This window comes from Oncorhynchus mykiss, chromosome 25, assembly GCF_057628025.1.
Source record: "Oncorhynchus mykiss isolate SJ-2025 chromosome 25, ASM5762802v1, whole genome shotgun sequence".
Lineage (NCBI taxonomy): Eukaryota > Metazoa > Chordata > Actinopteri > Salmoniformes > Salmonidae > Oncorhynchus > Oncorhynchus mykiss.
In genome coordinates, this window is record NC_143046.1 from 16,875,634 (window position 1) to 16,895,186 (window position 19,553).

Sequence of the window (19,553 nt, forward strand, 5' to 3'; positions counted from 1 at the left end):
AAGTGTGTTTGTCCCTGAAGGAAAAATAAGCAAGTGCAGTGCAACCATAGAGAATTGCTCCAGAACTGACCACCTCAAGCTGACGTGTCCTTGTCTGAGAGGATAAAGAAATACAAGGAGGGGATAAACGGTGAATAATTCCAGAAGACTCATAAATACAATATCAGTTTCAAATCTAAATGCCGATAAAAATTGAATATATATAAATACTGAAAATAATCCACCAATATCGAATTTCGTCCTATATATTTAAAGACTACAAAAAAATATTGTTACTCCACGATATTTGTTAGTTTGAGTGAAACCGGGGTGGGCCAAGGTTGAAACTAAACCAAGATGGCCGCCTTCGTAGTAAGGTAAGACAAAGCATTTCTGCGGTTAAATTACACATTTAACTAGTGGTTTCGAAAAATATTCCGCATGCACAGTAATTCGCTTGCAATATCCAGGAGTAGACAGGTTGAGTTATCTTTTTACTGTCTCTAGCTAGCAGCTCGAGCCTTTAATTGAAATAGCGGCCTGACAGCGCTCTCTAAGCAGCTAACGTTAACCTTTTGGGATGATGATCTATCTAGCTGGATGATGATCTATCTAGCTAGATAATGATCTATCTAGCTAGATAATGGACATACATTGGTAACTATTTCGATCGGTGAAATATCATATGTGCGTATCTCTGTCCTACATCTTGTATTACGACGGGGATTTAGGTAACTAGCAGCCGGTGTTGGCTAACTAGCCAGATTTGACAGGACCAAATCGACGTTAGCAGTTAGCTTGCCAGATGAATAGCTCTAACAGCATTTTAAGGACGCAGCGAGCGCAAATGACAAGAAGCCATGTTAGCCAGATAATAGTTTGCCAAAGATGGCCTTTCTATTAACCATGCATACTAGGTAATTAACATATATAGCTAAGTTAACTAGCTATAACGTTAGTGATTCATAAAACAGTTAGACGAGGTTAATCAACAACAGGATATGGTACCCGGAAGCAGCAACTTCGGGTCCTTGAGTACAACATATATTTTTGTTGTAACCCCAGACAAAAATACTTGATTCAACTTGTCTGAATCACTTCAAAGGTAACGCGTATCTCACATGTGGGGTACAACATTCATGTTGTGACGGGTGTGATTGCTATGATGATTTCCTCCTTTTAATGTGGTGATTGTAGTCTAATCGGGTGCACCAGTTGACCAGTAGAATCAGGTCTGCTTGTCTTGGGGCACAACAGACATGTGCTGTTGGGAGTACTCGAGGATCTCAGTTGGAATATGTTTATGACTTGTTGTCAGCGTTATCTATCACTGTAACGTTTCCAGAGCTGAATGTATGTAGTATTTTTCCACTTAACATTTACTTCCAATTTTCTGTTTCTCTCATCAGCCCTCTCAAGATGGGGCCTCTGTTAGTGTTGTGGCTGGCTGGCTGCCTCAGTGGGACCTGGGCAGTGGACCGGGGGAACTTCAAAACCTGTGACCAGAGTGCATTCTGCAAGTGAGTTCTAGATGATACGCAGCTACACCACTTAGCACCTTCATAGAGATTGTACACAGTCAATGAGAGTAGACTGTCAGTCTAAGTAACTGATGGTAACGTGTAAGTCAACAAGTCTACCTCCATTCTCTTCCACACTTATGGTCCAGTGTTCACAATATGTACCTTAATAAACATGTTTTAACTCTGTGTGTTTGTGCACTCAGGCGTCAGCGAGCGTTAAAGCCTGGCCAGTCCCCATACAGAGCCCTGCTGGAGACCCTGGAGCTCACCAACACCAAACTCACACTGCAGCTCATCAATGACAACAACAAGGTTTGTTAGACACACACACAGACTTTAATTCACAGATGATGTAATATGTTATTGTACATCCATCCATACATGTATTAACAGGTGTGCTGAAACCCCTTTGGGTCCTGGTCTCGTCTTTTTTAACCCCCCCCCACCTCTCCCCCGCTCCCTCAGGTGCGTCTGCTGCTTGAGCTCTATCGTCTCCAGGGCAACATGACCAGGGTGAAGATAAATGAATTGAAGCCACTGAAGCCTCGTTTTGAGGTCCCCGATGTGCTCATCAATGACCCACCCACAGAGCCGTAAGTCTCATAGGGAGCCATCTGGAGTCGTGAATGGGTGACATTGAGCCATGTGGATGGGGAGAATTAAAGAATTGGTTAGGACAGAGACCAGAAATGGAGTTAAAAGGAAATGTAGTTAGTGGAGGAAGCAGGCAAACACTACCTGAGGGCATGCAGTAGATCAATTGCCTGGCTCTCAGTTGATAATATCATAACCTCCAGCACCAAGAGAGAATACATCTGTGAATAGACAGTGGAGACAAGATGGCACAGAATAATTTATTTGTTGGGTGTTTTCTGTTTCTTCCACCCATCAATTTACCTATTTCACACATCTCGTTCTCCTTCTCCTTCAGTTTGTCTCTCCTGTCTCGGGATGAGAACGGGGTGGTTCTGTCTTTGGGGGCAGACTCTCAGCGGCTGATCGTCAGCGCTAAGCCGTTCCGATTGGACATCATGGAAGGGCGGGAGGTTCTTCTGTCACTTAACTCCCGTGGCCTGCTGGCCTTCGAGCACCTCCGGATCCGCAAGGATACGTGAGTCACACCCACATCCCACGCACCCCTCACATCCCACGCACCAACTCACATCCCACGCACCAACTCACATCCCACGCACCAACTCACATCCCACGCACCAACTCACATCCCACGCACCAACTCACATCCCACGCACCAACTCACATCCCACGCACCAACTCACATCCCACACACCCCTCATGTTTCTTTGTTTTCTAGCTTTTTCACTGCTTGCTATTGTGTTCTCCATTTCATTATTATTTTCCTCCATTCTGTCCTGTTCTTCTCTTCTACCTCTCAGCATCTCCTATAAGATAAAAACCAAAGTTAGTAGCATGTGGGAAAACATCAAGTGGGTATTCTCTAGGTAAATTCCTTCACCTTTGTAGGTTTGTATTTGTCTGTGCTGGCAATGTAGGAGTATGGAATTGAGTTGTAGTTTAGACATCCAATAAGTTTAGACATCCAAAAATGACATGACCAAATGGCTCAAGGATGTGGTGACTTGGGCTGGTAGCATTTTCTGAAATATTTTCCTGTCTAGGCATGAAGGCCAGTTCTAGGCTCACTACCATTTGGTCTGCTCTTTACCGGTCATCAGAGGAGATGCTCACATGCCTTTTTCCTCCCACATTTCCACATTTCTCTTGACTTCAAATGTCGTCATGATACAGCCATTTCACCACACTGTTGACCCAACAGTCATGTCATATGTAGAGGCGGCTTAGTCTAATCCCATAGCACTGAGTAGACCACGATGTCTCTCCCCTCAAGGCTTGTTTGTTCTGGTCAGTGTGTGCTTTCACAGGGGTAGTATGCATGTGTTCGCTGAGGAAGTCTGTGTAAGGCAGGGTACCGGTAGTCACTTGCGGGTTAGTCATTTGGTGTTTACATCAAAATAACCACAAGTTATTAGAGTGAAATTTTAAAAGGTTAAGTAGGTTGACACTAACACTTTTGATTCTAGTGCGAAGGCTGTGTGGGGTCATGATTTTCCTGTTCTCTTTTCCATATGTGCCTCTTGTTCCATTTGGAATTTTTATTTACTCAGTTGTCAGGAGGTTATGTCTCTCTCTCTCTCCCACAGCAAGGTAGACCCAGAAGGAACGGAGAATAAAGAAGAAACTGAGGCTGCCAACGAACCGGCAGAAGGAGAGGAAGAGGTATGGGAGGGGTAACGAAGGATTCCCCCAGGCTTTTGATCAGGATCAGTAAACTGAACAAAAGATGCAGTTAAAGGTTTTTTTTAAATATTGCTTTCTGTTGTAACCTTACTGCCCTTGGGCTGAAATCAACCCCTTTCTGTTGTAACCTTACTGCCCTTGGGCTGAAATCAACCCCTTTCTGTTGTAACCTTACTGCCCTTGGGCTGAAATCAACCCATTTCTGTTGTAACCTTACTGCCCTTGGGCTGAAATCAACCCCTTTCTGTTGTAACCTTACTGCCCTTGGGCTGAAATCAACCCCTTTCTGTTGTAACCTTACTGCCCTTGGGCTGAAATCAACCCCTTTCTGTTGTAACCTTACTGCCCTTGGGCTGAAATCAACCCCTTTCTGTTGTAACCTTACTGCCCCTGGGCTGAAATCAACCCCTTTCTGTTGTAACCTTACTGCCCTTGGGCTGAAATCAACCCCTTTCTGTTGTAACCTTACTGCCCTTGGGCTGAAATCAACCCCTTTCTGTTGTAACCTTACTGCCCTTGGGCTGAAATCAACCCCTTTCTGTTGTAACCTTACTGCCCTTGGGCTGAAATCAACCCCTTTCTGTTGTAACCTTACTGCCCCTGGGCTGAAATCAACCCCTTTCTGTTGTAACCTTACTGCCCTTGGGCTGAAATCAACCCCTTTCTGTTGTAACCTTACTGCCCTTGGGCTGAAATCAACCCCTTTCTGTTGTAACCTTACTGCCCTTGGGCTGAAATCAACCCCTTTCTGTTGTAACCTTACTGCCCCTGGGCTGAAATCGAACCCTTTCTGTTGTAACTAGAGATTAAATGGTATGAGAATTTCATATCACGATTATAGTGACCAAAATTATCACGGTTAGCAGTATTATTGCGGTATTGTTAAAACGTGCAGAAAGTACTGATACTCACACACACTGAAATCATTTCACCAAGTTTTATATTGAAAACCAACAAACAATGAATTAGCAGCACTATGCACTTTTTGTGCATAAACATTAAATAATATCATTAAAGATGGCACTATGTGGCCATGAGGTAAAAGTTTCCCTTGTGTAGGTTTTAATGAACACAACCTTAAGTAAGCAAATCAAATGTGCATATAAAAGCAACACAAGTAAAGCATTGTGAATGTAAGAACAATACAACCATATGTAAACACATCCAATGTGGATGTAAGAACAATACAACCATATGTAAACACATCCAATGTGGATGTAAGAACAACACAACCATATGTAAACACATCTAATGTGGATGTAAGAACAACACAACCATATGTAAACACATCCAATGTGGATGTAAGAACAATACAACCATATGTAAACACATCCAATGTGGATGTAAGAACAACACAACCATATGTAAACACATCCAATGTGAATGTAAGAACAATACAACCATATGTAAACACATCCAATGTGGATGTAAGAACAACACAACCATATGTAAACACATCCAATGTGGATGTAAGAACAACACAACCATATGTAAACACATCCAATGTGAATGTAAGAACAATACAACCATATGTAAACACATCCAATGTGGATGTAAGAACAACACAACCATATGTAAACACATCCAATGTGAATGTAAGAACAATACAACCATATGTAAACACATCCAATACAACCATATGTAAACACATCCAATACAACCATATGTAAACACATCCAATGTGAATGTAAGAACAATACAACCATATGTAAACACATCCAATACAACCATATGTAAACACATCCAATGTGAATGTAAGAACAACACAACCATATGTAAACACATCCAATATGCAGGTGTTGACATTAAACACAAAATGTAAACAAATCAAATGAACAGCACTGATTTTATGTCCGTTCTCTCCATAAAGAAACAAGGTGCTGCTGGCCTAACATCCTGTATGTATGCGTCGTTCACTTGAGATTGAAATGTAAAAATGTCAGCATATTTACTTTGTCTGGTTTAAGTAGTGATCTGCGAGGGGAGACTATGTGCCCACTGGCACTGAACACTGATGGCACGCTGGTTGCTGGGATGTACAAAAGCTTCCTGGCAACCGTGGCAAGGTGAGGCAGCTCTGATACATGGTGGTTCCACACCAGTGGATCCTCTTCTGCTGGAATGGGTGGCAGAGACAGGTAGACCTTGATCTCTTCTTTCACTCTGTCTTCTGGGGAGGTTGGAATCTGACCCTCTTCACCTCTCTGCTGACTTGTTGAGGTAATCTTTCTCAGCAACTCAGCCAGGCCTTTCCCCTCTGATGCCGCTGTAGGGGTGGTGGAGGTGCTGCTGGTGCTTTGTGGTTCTTCCCTGACTTGTGCAGCTGCCAGCTTCAAGGCCTCCTGAACACAGCTGTCAGTGTCAACTTTTGCAGCCTCAGGCTCACCTAAAAAGCTCCCTTTGAAGCAGGGGTCATTGAAACAAGCCATGTGCCTGACTCTTTGCCTAATGTGTATCTGTTGTTAAGCTCTTCTCTCATTACCCTTTTCATCTCCTTGGTCAGGGATGGATCCATATCCTTTTCCACCAGAACATCACGGGTGATGTGGTTCAGGACAGGCTTGATGGTTGACAGTGTCACTCATGTCTGAGGCAAGTGCATCTGTAAACTTGCTCAGAGGTTCAAGGAGCTGGCACAGTTGCTTCCATGACACTTATGTCGGCATCCATGGCCATCAGGTGCCATGTTCCTCTTTCTCCAGCCAGTGTCACACAGGCTGGCTGCTGTTGGCTGAGGAAACGCTCCAGCATCTTGTATGTAGATCCCCATCCGGTCACCACATCATGGATCAGAGCCTTCTGTGGCATGTTAAGGGCAGCTTGCTTTTCTCTCCGTTCTCTCCTTCCAGCTAAGTGAGAAGCCTTGGACCAGATGACAGCAGGCCTTGACTGTTGTGTCAACTCTCTGAATTTTCAGAGCCTTTGAGATGGCCAGGTTCAAATGATGGCCAAAGCACCCAAGCCACAGATCTGGGAACTCTTCAAAAGCCCTGGTCATGTTTGTTGTGTTGTCTGTGGTTATGCAGACCAGGTCTTTGTTGCTGATCCCCCACTCTTCCAGCATATTCTCAAACTGTGAGCCGAGTGATCTTCTGGGAAGAACTGTGTCTCCAGGCAGTTTTGATTCCAGTTGCCAGTCTGGGGTGAGGTAATAGATAGTGAAGCTGATGTATGGTTGACCACCCCGGATTTCACTGGTCCAGAGGTCAGTAGTTGCAGCAAACCATGTGCCTTGAGCCAAACCTTTTCCAACATCAGCTTTAACCCGGTTATACAGGTTTGGGATTTCAGTCTTGGAAAATAATGTTTGTGATGGCACGTTGTAGTGAGACACGGCCACCTTCATCAGCCTCAGAAAGCCAGGCCTCTCAACAATTTGAAATTGCATCATGTCCTTTGCAATGTAATATAAAAGGGCTGCAGTGAGGTCTTGAGCATGTTTTGATGTGGGTGCATAAGCGTCACAGCTGTCGATGAGGGACCGGTAGCATCACTGGGTTTGCCTGCTGCACTCCCGCTCTGTAAACAAGGGAATAGCACATGTATTATTATTGGTGTTACATTATAATTATTCACACACAGTCTATCTTCTGTGTTGCATTTGAGTATATGTAATGGCCTCATCCACAATTTACATAAATACAAATGAGTCTTAAGAAGACAGTGGTAGTTATTGCAATGAGCCCAACAATTGACATAAATACAGGAGTCTTGTACAGGAGTATATAGTGTTTCTCCTTTTGGAACACTTTTATAACCAAGTCGATGACTGACGGATTTTAATTGAACAAAATGTTGGTTGGGTGATTAAACTGCATAACGTGTTATCGTGTGCAATGGGCGAACAGTCTGCAGACACACGGCGCATACAGCAGAAGAACAACGTAGTGTTTTTACAAGAGTAGGAAACACTGACATTTTCCGTTTACATTATTGACAAGCTATTAGCAAGTTAGACAGACACCATGACATTTTCCCCCGTTCAAAGTCCCTACATCATGCATTGAGCTAAAACTTAACTTACTCTGCATTCGCTATAAAGTAGTGGGTGGTGGTTACGAAGATGACTCAATAGATTTGAGTTGTTGCCCCCTTATATGCATTTTTTGTTGTTGCGTATTCTGCAGACAGGGTGACCATCTTCGATTAAGTTTCCCTCGGCACTCTTGTAAAACCCAAAATACGACCACACTTCAGATTTGGTCCTCTTAGACGGCAGAAAAATCTCCCGAGCGCTGTCACTGCCTTCCGCCATGTTTTCACACAAAACAAAACCCACGTTGCATGCTGCGCCAGACTGTTGCTAACTTTGGTTGATGTTGGACAGTGTTTACCGTGAGTTTTTCAAACCGTGGTAATCAAACACGGTTTTAATGATTTATTTAAAATTTGAAACGGTAATACTAACCTTCGGGAATTTTGCCATGGTTTATCGTGAAGCCGGTAACCATTTCATCCTTAGTTGTACCATTACTGTCACTGGGCTGAAATCAAACCCCTTGTTGCTTTTCCCATTCTCTCTCGCACCACAAGGCTCCTCTGCAATTATTTCCATCTGTCTCCTCTTTTGTTCCTTCCTTCCTTGAAGGCGAAGGAGGATGAGAAAGTGGAAGATGGAATGTGGGAGGAGACATTCAAATCGCACACAGACAGCAAACCCAATGGTACGTATACTTTTCTGTGGACCCGTAATTTCAATTGACAGGTGAAAGAGGCGGCTTGCAGTTGAGTACTTGGTATTCTGATCCTGAGTACTCACCGCTCATCTCCTGGAGATATTATTTTATGATTGGATGAGTTTTATGACTTGCGTTAGGCACAGTGACTAGTCAGTGTTGTTTTTCTGAGTGTATCTTGATTGGCTGTTATCTCTCTTAGGCCCTTCCTCCATCAGTCTAGACTTCTCTCTGCCAGGGGTGGAGAACGTCTATGGCATCCCAGAACACGCAGACAGCCTCAAACTCAAAGCCACTGAGTAAGTGACTGACATTGACCATGACATTGGTTAATCCGCCATCGATAAAAGACAGTACTGTACAGCCGTATTCATCGGCCTGGCCTAGGTTTTCGACTCAACAGCCACATTCTTATCGGCAGACTCAACAGCCTTGGTTTCTCAAATGACTGCCTCGCCTGGTTCACCAACTACTTCTTAGAGTTGAGTGTGTCAAATCGGAGGGCCTGCTGTCCGGACCTCTCGCAGTCTCTATGGGGGTGCCACAGGGTTCAATTCTCGGGCCAACTCTTTTCTCTGTATACATCAATGATGTCGCTCTTGCTGCTGGTGATTCTCTGATCCACATCTATGCAGACGACACCATTCTGTATACATCTGGCCCTTCTTTGTGTAACGGATGTGAAACGGCTAGCTAGTTAGCGTTGGTGCGTGCTAAATAGCGTTTCAATCGGTGACGTCACTTGCTCTGAGACCTTGAAGTAGTGGTTCCCCTTGCTCTGCAAGGGCCGCGGCTTTTGTGGAGCGATGGGTAACGATGCTTCGTGGGTGACTGTTGTTGATGTGTGCAGAGGGTCCCTGGTTCGCGCCTGGGTATGGGCGAGGGGACGGTCTAAAGTTATACTGTTACATTGATGCACACACATTTGGACACTGTGTTAACTAACCTCCAGACGAGCTTCAATGCCATACAACACTCCTTCCGTGGCTTCCAACTGCTCTTAAATGCAAGTAAAACTAAATGCATGCTCTTCAACCGATCGCTGCCCGCACCTGCCCGCCCGTCTAGCATAACTACTCTGGACGGTTCTGACTTAGAATATGTGGACAACTTCAAATACCTAGGTGTCTGGTTAGACTGTAAACTCTCCTTCCAGGCGCACATTAAGCATCTCCAATCCAAAAATCTAGAATCGGCATCCTATTTTGCAACAAAGCATCCTTCACTCATGCTGCCAAACATACCCTCGTAAAACTGACTATCCTACCGATCCTTGACTTCGGCAATATAATTTACAGAATAGCCTCCAACACTCTTCTCAGCAAATTGGATGCAGTCTATCACAGTGCCGTCCGTTTTGTCACCAAAGCCCCATATACTACCCACCACTGTTACCTGTATGCTATCGTTGGCTGGCCCTCGCTTCATATTCGTCGCCAAACCCACTGGCTCTCCAGGTCATCTATAAGTCTTTGCTAGGTAAAGCCCCGCCTTATCTCAGCTCACTGGTCACCATAGCAGCACCCACCCGTAGCACGCGCTCCAGCAGGTATATCTCACTGGTCACCCCCAAAGCAAACATCTCATTTGGCTGCCTTTCCTTCCAGTTCTCTGCTGCCAATGACTGGAACGAATTGCAAAAATCACTGAAGCTGGAATCTTATATCTCCCTCACCAACTTTAAGCATCAGCTGTCAGAGCAGCTTACCAATCATTGCACCTGTACATAGCCCATCTGTAAATAGCCCACCCAACTACCTCATCCCCATATTGTTATATTGTTTTTTTCCTCCTTTGCACCCCAGTATCTCTACTTGCACATTCATCTTCTGCACATCTATCACGCCAGTGCTTAATTGCTAAATTGTAATTATTTTGCCACCATGGCCTATTTATTGCCTTACCTCCCTTATCTTACCTCATTTGCACACACTGTATATAGATTTTCCTATTGTGTTATTGAATGTACGTTTTGTTTATTCCATGTGTAACACTGTTGTGTCGCACTGCTTTGCTTCATCTTAGCTAGGTCGCAGTTGTAAATGAGAACTTGTTCTCAACTGGCCTACCTGGTTAAATAAAGGTGAAAAAACAACAACATTGAGACAGTAGTTAACTAAGAACTAGTGTATGTATTTTCTAACGGTGCAGGACATCCTTATATGCATTTGATTTTATCTTTTTCAACATTGTGGGTTGAAGATTTTTAAATAACACAATGACCGACTATATGACAATACAATAATATATATATATACTTATGCGTTTTCCAGTGGAGGGGATCCATACCGGTTGTTTAACCTAGACGTGTTCCAGTATGAGGTGTTCAACCCTATGGCCCTGTACGGTGCCATTCCTGTCATGCTGTCTCACAGTGCACAGCGCACCATGGGCATCTTCTGGCTCAACGCTGCTGAGACCTGGGTGGACATCAGCTCCAACACTGCCGGCAAGGTAAGACCGACACACACACACAGTCAGTCAATCCTCTTTCTCCAGGTTCTGAGTGAGACAAACACATCTGAGCCACCCTGTGTATAGACATTGAAGGGTACAGTCAGAGAGAACACACACCCTCTTACCCCTATGCTGGTTCTCTCTGGTGGTGCAGACAGTGTTTGGCCAGATGCTGGACTACGTTCAGGGCTCCAGTGAGACGCCACAGACAGACGTGCGTTGGATCTCAGAGAGCGGCATCATCGACGTCTTCATCATGCTGGGACCCACTCCCACTGATGTCTTCTCTCAGTACGCCTCACTCACAGGTCAGACTCCCACTACAGAAACCCAGTTCATATTCCCAGTCCACCAGTCTATTTCCACTTCCTTCATCACCCTCACACACCTAGTCTCTCTAGGCAGACGGTTTTCTTCCGGCAATGTATCATCGCTCCAGCTAAAAGTTCTGGCATCAATTGGGACCGAGAGGACCAGTCACATCGCTGCCGTATCCGCTTGTTGCCCTAGCTATAAATTAGCATAATTCCCACCCGAATTTCAAGGCCCGCTTAGAGTTGTCTATCTGAAGAGCAGGTTGGCATTTATTGAGATGACTCATGTACTGTAGGCAGCTCTGCAGGGTAGTTAAAAAAAAAAAGTATTGTTATTATTTGTTAACCATTTAAATAGGCGAGTCAATAAAGAAAACAATATTTGTATTTACAATGCTTTTCAAACCCTACCCTAACCCGGACGACGATGGGCCAATTGTGCGCTGCCCTATGGGACTCCCGATCACGGCCAGTTGTGATACAGCCCGGGATCGAACCAGGGTCTGTAGTGACGCCTCTAGCACTGGGATGCGGTAGACCGCTGCGCCACTCGGGAGCAGGGTAGTCACTAGCTGGAACGGTCAGCTGGCATGGCCACAGTCATAAAATCTGATTTTTACCTTAACCATACTGCTAACCTGAGACCTAACCTTAAATTAAGAACAAAAAAGCTAATTTGTGTTTTCAGGAATAGTTAATATATATAGATCTCTCTCTCTATATCCGCTCAACTCTGCCTTCAGGACAAGATTCGTCCCAATAAACGTCAACCAACGTCTTGGGAGGCCACTCCCCAGAATATTTTTCTCCCATTTCAAATGTCATAGAACCTTTGCATATAGGTACCCTTCCCTCCCCTGTCTGCGCTGGCCTGCCACCAGGATCCGTCATAATACAACTATCTGCATATGACCACCCAGCTCTCTCCCCCCACCAGGTACCCAGGCCTTCCCTCCCCTGTCTGCGCTGGCCTACCATCAGTGCCGCTGGAACTACAACGACCAAGAGGATGTGGCGGCGGTGGACCAGGGCTTTGACGACCACGACATCCCCTACGACTTCATCTGGCTGGACATAGAGCACACGGACGGCAAGCGCTACTTCACCTGGGACCCTCACAAGTTCCCCCAGCCCAAAGACATGCTGCAGGGTCTTTTAGACAAGAGACGCAAGGTGAGCACATTAATGTGTTACAGCTGTCTGGCCAGGGCTCCCTTGTAGTAGATGTTTCTGGGTTCTATCGACTGGATGAATGGAGAAAGTAAAAGGTTCTGAGACACGTTGACAAGTCATCTCGTTTCATTTTTGCCAATTTCCTTCTCCCTCATGTTCTCCCTGTACGATTTAGATGGTGACCATTGTGGACCCCCACATCAAGGTGGACAGCAGCTACAAGATCCACAATGAGATCCGCTCCAAAGGCTTCTACGTCAAAAGCAAAGATGGCGGAGACTATGAGGGCTGGTGCTGGCCTGGTAAGAGATGGCGAAATTGGTCTGACCCACAATCAAAGAAAGGGAAGCAAATGAATTGCAGCTACACATTGCATAAAAACACATTGCAATTACTCAACATCTCCCTCTAATCTTTCCTCATTCTATTGTAGGTAATTCTGGTTACCCAGACTTTACCAACCCTGAGATGAGAGCTTGGTGGGCCAGTATGTTTGCCTACGATCAGTATGAGGTAAGTCCATTCTGCCCGGGTTTGACCTATGTGTCGTTCTATTGATGAAATATCTCTTCCCCCATCTCTGATCTCAGGGTTCCATGGAGAACATGTATACATGGAACGATATGAACGAGCCGTCAGTGTTTAATGGACCAGAGGTCACCATGCATAAAGATGCCCTGCATGGGAACTGGGAGAACCGTGACCTCCACAACCTCTACGGATTATACGTGGTGAGTGTTTGCCTGTGTTGTATGGGCACATCTTCACTCTAGTAGAACTTGGACTTGCAATGGTAGACTTTTTCTTGAATAATAGAGTCACACATTATATATCTAACCCAGTAATGTATTGGTTGAAACACCGTCTCTGCATCATTTTGCCTTCAGGGTGATAACCTGATTCAAGCATTCATGACATGTAGACAAAATATGCAATTAGTGCAACCATTGACAATAGAGAAGGGTGTGTCATATTTATTAAGTTGATTAGAATGAATTGAGTGAAACTGTTAAAAGACAATAGGTTACAGCATATATAATATGTTATCATATGGAAACATAATTAGATATTTTACATAATATTAGCATCAACATACATTGTTTAATTGAATTTCACATACCACCCTGCATACCACTGCTGGCTTGCTTCTGAAGCTAAGCAGGGTTGGTCCTGGTCAGTCCCTGGATGGGAGACCAGATGCTGCTGGCTTGCTTCTGAAGCTAAGCAGGGTTGGTCCTGGTCAGTCCCTGGATGGGAGACCAGATGCTGCTGGAAGTGGTGTTGGAGGGCCAGTAGGAGGCAACCTTTCCTCTGGTCTAAAAAATAAATACAAAATATCCCAATGCCCCACAGCATGATTGGGGACACTGCCCTGTGTAGGGTGCTGTCTTTCGGATGGGACGTTAAACAGGTGTCCTGACTCTCTGAGGTCATTATAGATCCCATGGCACTTATTGTAAGAGTAGGGGTGTTAACCCCGGTGTCCTGGCTAAATTCCCAATCTGGCCCTCAAACCATCACGGTCACCTAATAATCCCCAGTTTACAATTGGCTCATTCATCCCCCTCCGCTCCCCTGTAACTATTCCCCAGGTCGTTGCTGCAGATGAGAATGTATTCTCAGTCAACTTACCTGGTAAAATAACGGATAAATTAAAAATTAAATGTCATTGTTTCCAATGTCATTTTTGTTCCATATAATAATTTGGTTCAACCATAATGCATAATAAGCATCACCAACAGGGGGAACATATTGAGCTGTAGAAAGAATACATTTTAAGCAATAAGGCCCAAGGGGATGTAGTATATAGCCAATATACCATGGCTAAGGGCTATTCATTTGCGTGACGCAACGCAGAGTTTCTGGAGACAGCCCTTAGTCGTGGTATATTGGCCATATATCACAAACCCCAAGGTGCCTTGTTACTATTATAATAAACTGGTTACCAATGTAATTAGACCAGTAAAAATAACTTTTCATAACCGTGGTATATGGTCTGATATACCACGGCTGTCAGCCAATCCGCATTCAGGGTTCAAACCACCCCATTTATAATAATAATTTATTAGACTTGTTCATAAAGGAGAGAATAATTGTTCATGAGAAGGGCCTGAGATCAAAGTCAATATTCAGACCACTAGGGGTCAATGTTTTTAGACAGGATATCCAGTAAGCCTCCCTCTGTAGTAGTAGGACCTCCATTTTACCTCTACTTTTTTTTGAAGAAATTACTGTTTATGTTTCTACCGAGCTTTGCTGCTTGAACTTGCAGTAACCACCTCTTCCCTCAGCAAAGGGCCACAGCAGAGGGACTGATTGAGCGCTCAGGGGGAGTGGAGAGACCTTTTGTCCTGGCCAGAGCCTTCTTTGCTGGCTCCCAGCGCTACGGTGCTGTGTGGACAGGTGATAACGCTGCTGAGTGGGAACATCTGAAGATCTCCATCCCCATGTGTCTCAGTCTGGGCCTGGTTGGTGTCTCTTTCTGTGGAGGTGAGTCGGACTCAATACCACTATTTTCCCCTCTACTAAAAGCCACAGCTAAGCAATTAATACATCAGAAATATTTTGCTACATTTTATTTTGGTGTTATCTGCTTTTTTACATGACTTGTTTACATTACATTATTACCGTTCGTTGCCTGTTTGTTTACATCTCACTACATTGTTATCTCTGTACCACTCCTCATCCTCCTCTCTCCCCCTCTCCTAGCTGATGTGGGTGGCTTCTTCAAGTCTCCCAGTACTGAGCTCCTGGTGCGTTGGTACCAGACGGGGGCGTACCAGCCCTTCTTCCGAGCCCATGCCCATCTGGACACCCCCCGCAGGGAGCCCTGGCTGTTTGGCCCCGAGAACACTGCTCTGATCAGGGAGGCTGTCCGCCAGCGTTATGCCCTCCTGCCCTACTGGTACCAGCTGTTCTACCACGCCCACCACTCTGGCCAGCCCGTCATGAGACCTCTGTGGGTGGAGTATCCTCAGGATACGGCCACGTTCTCCATGGATGACCAGTTCCTGCTTGGTGAGTGAGATCCTGTTATTCCCTAGTATAGCTCAGTGTCAATAGATATTCCTGTCTTTACGTACCCTTTATGACTGATACCATGACTGAGTCACATTCCTTCTATCCTGCTGTTTCAGGGAGAGATCTGCTGGTGCACCCTGTGACTGAGGAGGGGGCTAGGGGTGTTACTGCCTACCTGCCTGGAAAAGGAGAGGTGAGTCTCTCTCAGGAACTGTCATAACATTATGTCACTATTATAACAGTCTTATGTAGGTTATATGTCAGCCGTCTAATTGAAACCCTCTCCTAGCTGCTCTGTTCTGTGTCCTTCAGGTCTGGTTTGACGTCCACACGTTCCAGAAACACAACGGAGCCCAGAACCTCTACATCCCTGTCACCATCAGCTCTGTAAGAAACTCTACAACACACTCACTAACAACCAGTCAGTCACGCCCAGGGGGCTACATGCTTAGTTAAACAGTCACATACAGTTAAGACCATATCCTGAAAGTTCTGTTGAGAGAACTGGGTAAGATTGGAAAGACACTCCCTGACTGACTCTCTCTCCTTACCAGATTCCGGTATTCCAGCGCGGTGGTTCCATTATTTCCAGGAAGGCCCGGGTTCGAAGGTCATCTTCATGCATGGAACACGACCCCTACACCTTATTCGTTGCTCTCAGCCCCAAGGTAACACAAACACACACTTTGTCACTTATACTGTTGCCCCAAATTTGGATGGGTTCAGGATTTGACCTTTAAACATTTTCAAATGTTATGTGTGTTAGCGATTTGCCCAGGGTGAGCTCTACATAGACGATGGCCACACCTTCAACTTTGACAAACAGAAGCAGTTCATCCACAGAAGATTTTCCTTTGCCAATAACGCCCTGTCCTCCAGGTCTGTCAAATCATTTCTCTCACATATTCTGTTTATTTTTGTTGTTACTCTCCTTGATTTTTGTCTATGTTGAATGTAACTGAATTCTCTCTCCCTGCAGGAACCTGGCCCCTGGCTCTCAGTTCACCACTTTTTCCTGGGTTGAGAAGATTGTCATATTGGGGGCCAGTAAGCCCAGCAAGGCCACTCTGAAGACACCTGGTGAGTTTTTCCAGTGTCTTATTCATATTATGGGTTAGTGTACCAAGTTAAGATGCCAGTAAGTCATTGTGTTTGAATGTTTCCTGTTTTCACACCCAAGTAGGCAATTATGAGATGGAAACAGTTGGCCAATAAACTGTATTTCTTTGTGGTTATTGATTACTGTGTGTATAATGGCAGGTCTGTCTCAAATGACTGTTATTGATCTATTCTGATGTCTTTTCTCTGTAGATGGCAAGGAGAGTCAGCTGGAGTTTGAGTTTGATGCCTCCATGTCGGTGTTAACCCTTCGCAAGCCGGGTGTCAACGCAGGGCTGGACTGGACTGTGGTGCTTCAGTAACAATGAAGAAGGGGGAGGACGACGATGACTGAGCGAGAGATGGAGGAACTTAGTGGACACGGGTTGCAATTGTAACGCACCAAGCAAGATATTTGTCCAACTGCTTTAATGTGGTGCACAGACTGGACAAGGGATAAAGGACTATCCGAACACACAATATTTCATACCAAGCTTGCATACAAACACTGCCTGTAGATCTAAAACCGTGTCTCTTCCATGTCCATCTTGCGGTCAGTCAAACTGACAGTTGGTCAACTTACTGAAGGGTTGCTAGGTAGATTTATTGTTAGTTGCATTTTAGGGAAATTCTTCACAGTTCAAATCATGATGTTGTAGTGAATGTTTGGAAGTACTCAAAGACATTCAAGTCTGATGGATGATTATTTTAGGTTTTCCGTCAAGTATGCTTTAGATGTAAGCGATCATTGAATAAGTTTGCTGACAACAAAATGAAGACACTCATTCAGAGGCTGTAGTGTAGTTAGTATGTGTTAATAATTCCATATCTGGCCGTGTCTTATGACTTTAAATTCTTATTTCTTCTTATTTCATGTTTTCATTCCATTACCCCCTGTAATTACTGAAGAGCAATCAACAGGATAGCCAAACCTCTCCCTTGACTTTCAACTCGTGCCACATTCTATTTAGTTTGATTAGAAACTCCACCAAGCAACAATGCAGCACTGATCCAAGACGATCTGTAAATGTTGTGGCATTTCTCTTCTTATTGCCATAAGGTGTATTGAGTCTTACCTCTGATATCCCTAATTTAAGGTTACTCATTCCTCCTAATTTATCCCCAAATTAGTTTCTGATAAGATTGTGTGCACTTACATCAGTCATTACTATGCCATGTTTTTATGTACTTGTGGTAAAAGACAAACACATGGTCAGTAACAACTTAATGGAAGAGGATTTGGCTTTTTAAGTTTGCTCATATTGGAATTATTCAGGGGTTAGGACCACTGACTTTGTGGAAACTCATCCTAATAACATGTTTCTGTTCTGACTTGTTCAATTTGTTTACTTGATTATCAAATGCACTTGAGAGGAAGGTGAGAGCTTTTTTTTCCCCAGATTGAACTCAAAGCAGTTAGGGTCAGGCATTGGGGTTAATTTGTGGGTTGGGGTTCACGGTCCAGTGTCTTCAGTGTCTCTTGCTCTTAATATTTTTCATAAAATGTGTCAATGTATTAAATGTGACTAAGGAAATAAATAATGATATATTCAGTTAGTTTACAAAGATGCAGTTCACTCTGGAGACAAGGGACCGGTCCTGGTTGATAATAGCACCTCTTTATGGGGTTTTTGCGTTCCCTACTGTCCTTGGCGATAAAGCATTTTAGAATAGTTTTTCTTGATTTATTTTGTGGTTGAGAATTAAAATCTTACTGCAACATTCTCAGCAAGTGTGTTGGAACCAGGAAGGAAGGAGGCCAGTTGTATGTGATAAGATGGCAGACCAAGTGAAAATAAACGTGACCAAATGTGAGAGAGCATTGTTGTTTTTAATCAAATGAATTCATGCAGCTTACGTAGATAGGGGTAATAATAAAGTAACTACATTCCCAATCAAATGTCTGTTGATTTATTGTACATAAGAAATATATTTTGTAAACTTAAAGCTTTTCAATACAATTGTGCCTCGAATACGAATTTGGACTACAATAATACCGGACGTTTTTAAGAAAGGCTGGTTTATATTATTCCTATGAATATTTTCTGTGAAATATGTCAACTGACCCTAAAACAACGCTCGGTGCCAATTTTATTCGGTCAATGCTTTTCGGGAACCTAGGAACATATCTACTATCCTAAACCGTAACCCAGATATGCAACATCACGAGACTTCCGAAAACACTTGCAAAATAGACCCAACAGACCCCGCCAGGGTTTGGGGTTTGAGTTGTCAATGAGAAGTGAAAAATTATTCCTTAAGATAATTTTCTCAATCTAAAAGCACAACCTAGATTCGAGCCAATTAAGTAGTTGAACATGTTATTTCTCCAACCTCGTGAAGTGACATGTTTTAATTTCCGTCAAAAACAACTTTATATCGAAGGAGTTTTGATTTGACGGACTGCACATGTGCAGTTCGACGGGAGACGACCTTTAGACCCGATTACTTGTTTCACCACAGGTGGCCGGTGGCACCTACATTAGGGAGGACGGGCTCATATTACTGGCTGTAGCGGAATAAATGGAATTGAATCGAACACATTAAACACAGATTCCATTCGTTTGATACCATTCCAAGCCATTATTAAGAGCCGATCTCCCTTCAGCAGCCTTGCGGTAGACGTCATGAGCTTTGCTAGCCAACGTCGCAATGACATCGCCTACAAGTGTGATCGGGGATTTCTATTGAATAAGCAGTTTTAGCCTATATTCATACTGCACGGTTTGTGCCGCAAATGTAACACCGACTCTAACCTTAACCCATTTTAAATGTCAACTTCAATGGAGTAATGGGGAGTATGGCCGTCCCAAGGACCCCGGATAGCACGGACCAATGTTACCACAGCCACAAAGTCTAAATGGGCTATATCGTCAACGTTCATGAAAAAAACATATCTTTAGTCTAAATGTAAAGTTACGGTTAGTGGTTAAGGTTAGGGTTAAAATCAAAATTTTAAAGAATATAAATAGGGTTTGGGTTAGAAATGGGTGGGGTTATGACTTTGTGGCTGTGGTAACTAGTGACTACCTCTT

At 44.0% G+C, this 19,553-nt stretch overlaps 1 protein-coding gene across 3 annotated transcripts; it reads left to right on the forward strand.

The window, feature by feature from the left end:
- The first annotated feature begins 61 nt into the window (after window positions 1-61).
- On the forward strand, window positions 62-18,413 carry LOC110504657 (neutral alpha-glucosidase AB). Of its 3 annotated transcripts, none has more exons than XM_021583421.3 (22): window positions 62-356; window positions 1,389-1,499; window positions 1,706-1,814; window positions 1,968-2,095; window positions 2,434-2,613; window positions 3,683-3,758; window positions 8,368-8,443; window positions 8,658-8,754; window positions 10,729-10,909; window positions 11,067-11,220; window positions 12,164-12,399; window positions 12,575-12,701; window positions 12,833-12,912; window positions 12,990-13,130; window positions 14,691-14,889; window positions 15,109-15,417; window positions 15,537-15,613; window positions 15,733-15,807; window positions 15,975-16,088; window positions 16,187-16,299; window positions 16,400-16,500; window positions 16,732-18,413. In XM_021583421.3, exons 1-22 carry the CDS (start codon window positions 337-339, stop codon window positions 16,839-16,841), a joined length of 2,814 nt encoding a protein of 937 aa, XP_021439096.2. In that variant the 5' UTR covers window positions 62-336; the 3' UTR covers window positions 16,842-18,413. The 3 variants fall into 3 exon arrangements, with proteins under 3 accessions (XP_021439096.2, XP_021439097.2, XP_090076368.1); XM_021583422.3 differs by having other exon boundaries at window positions 355-636; XM_090220242.1 differs by lacking the exon at window positions 62-356 and adding an exon at window positions 748-1,084.
- The last annotated feature ends 1,140 nt before the right edge of the window (window positions 18,414-19,553 follow it).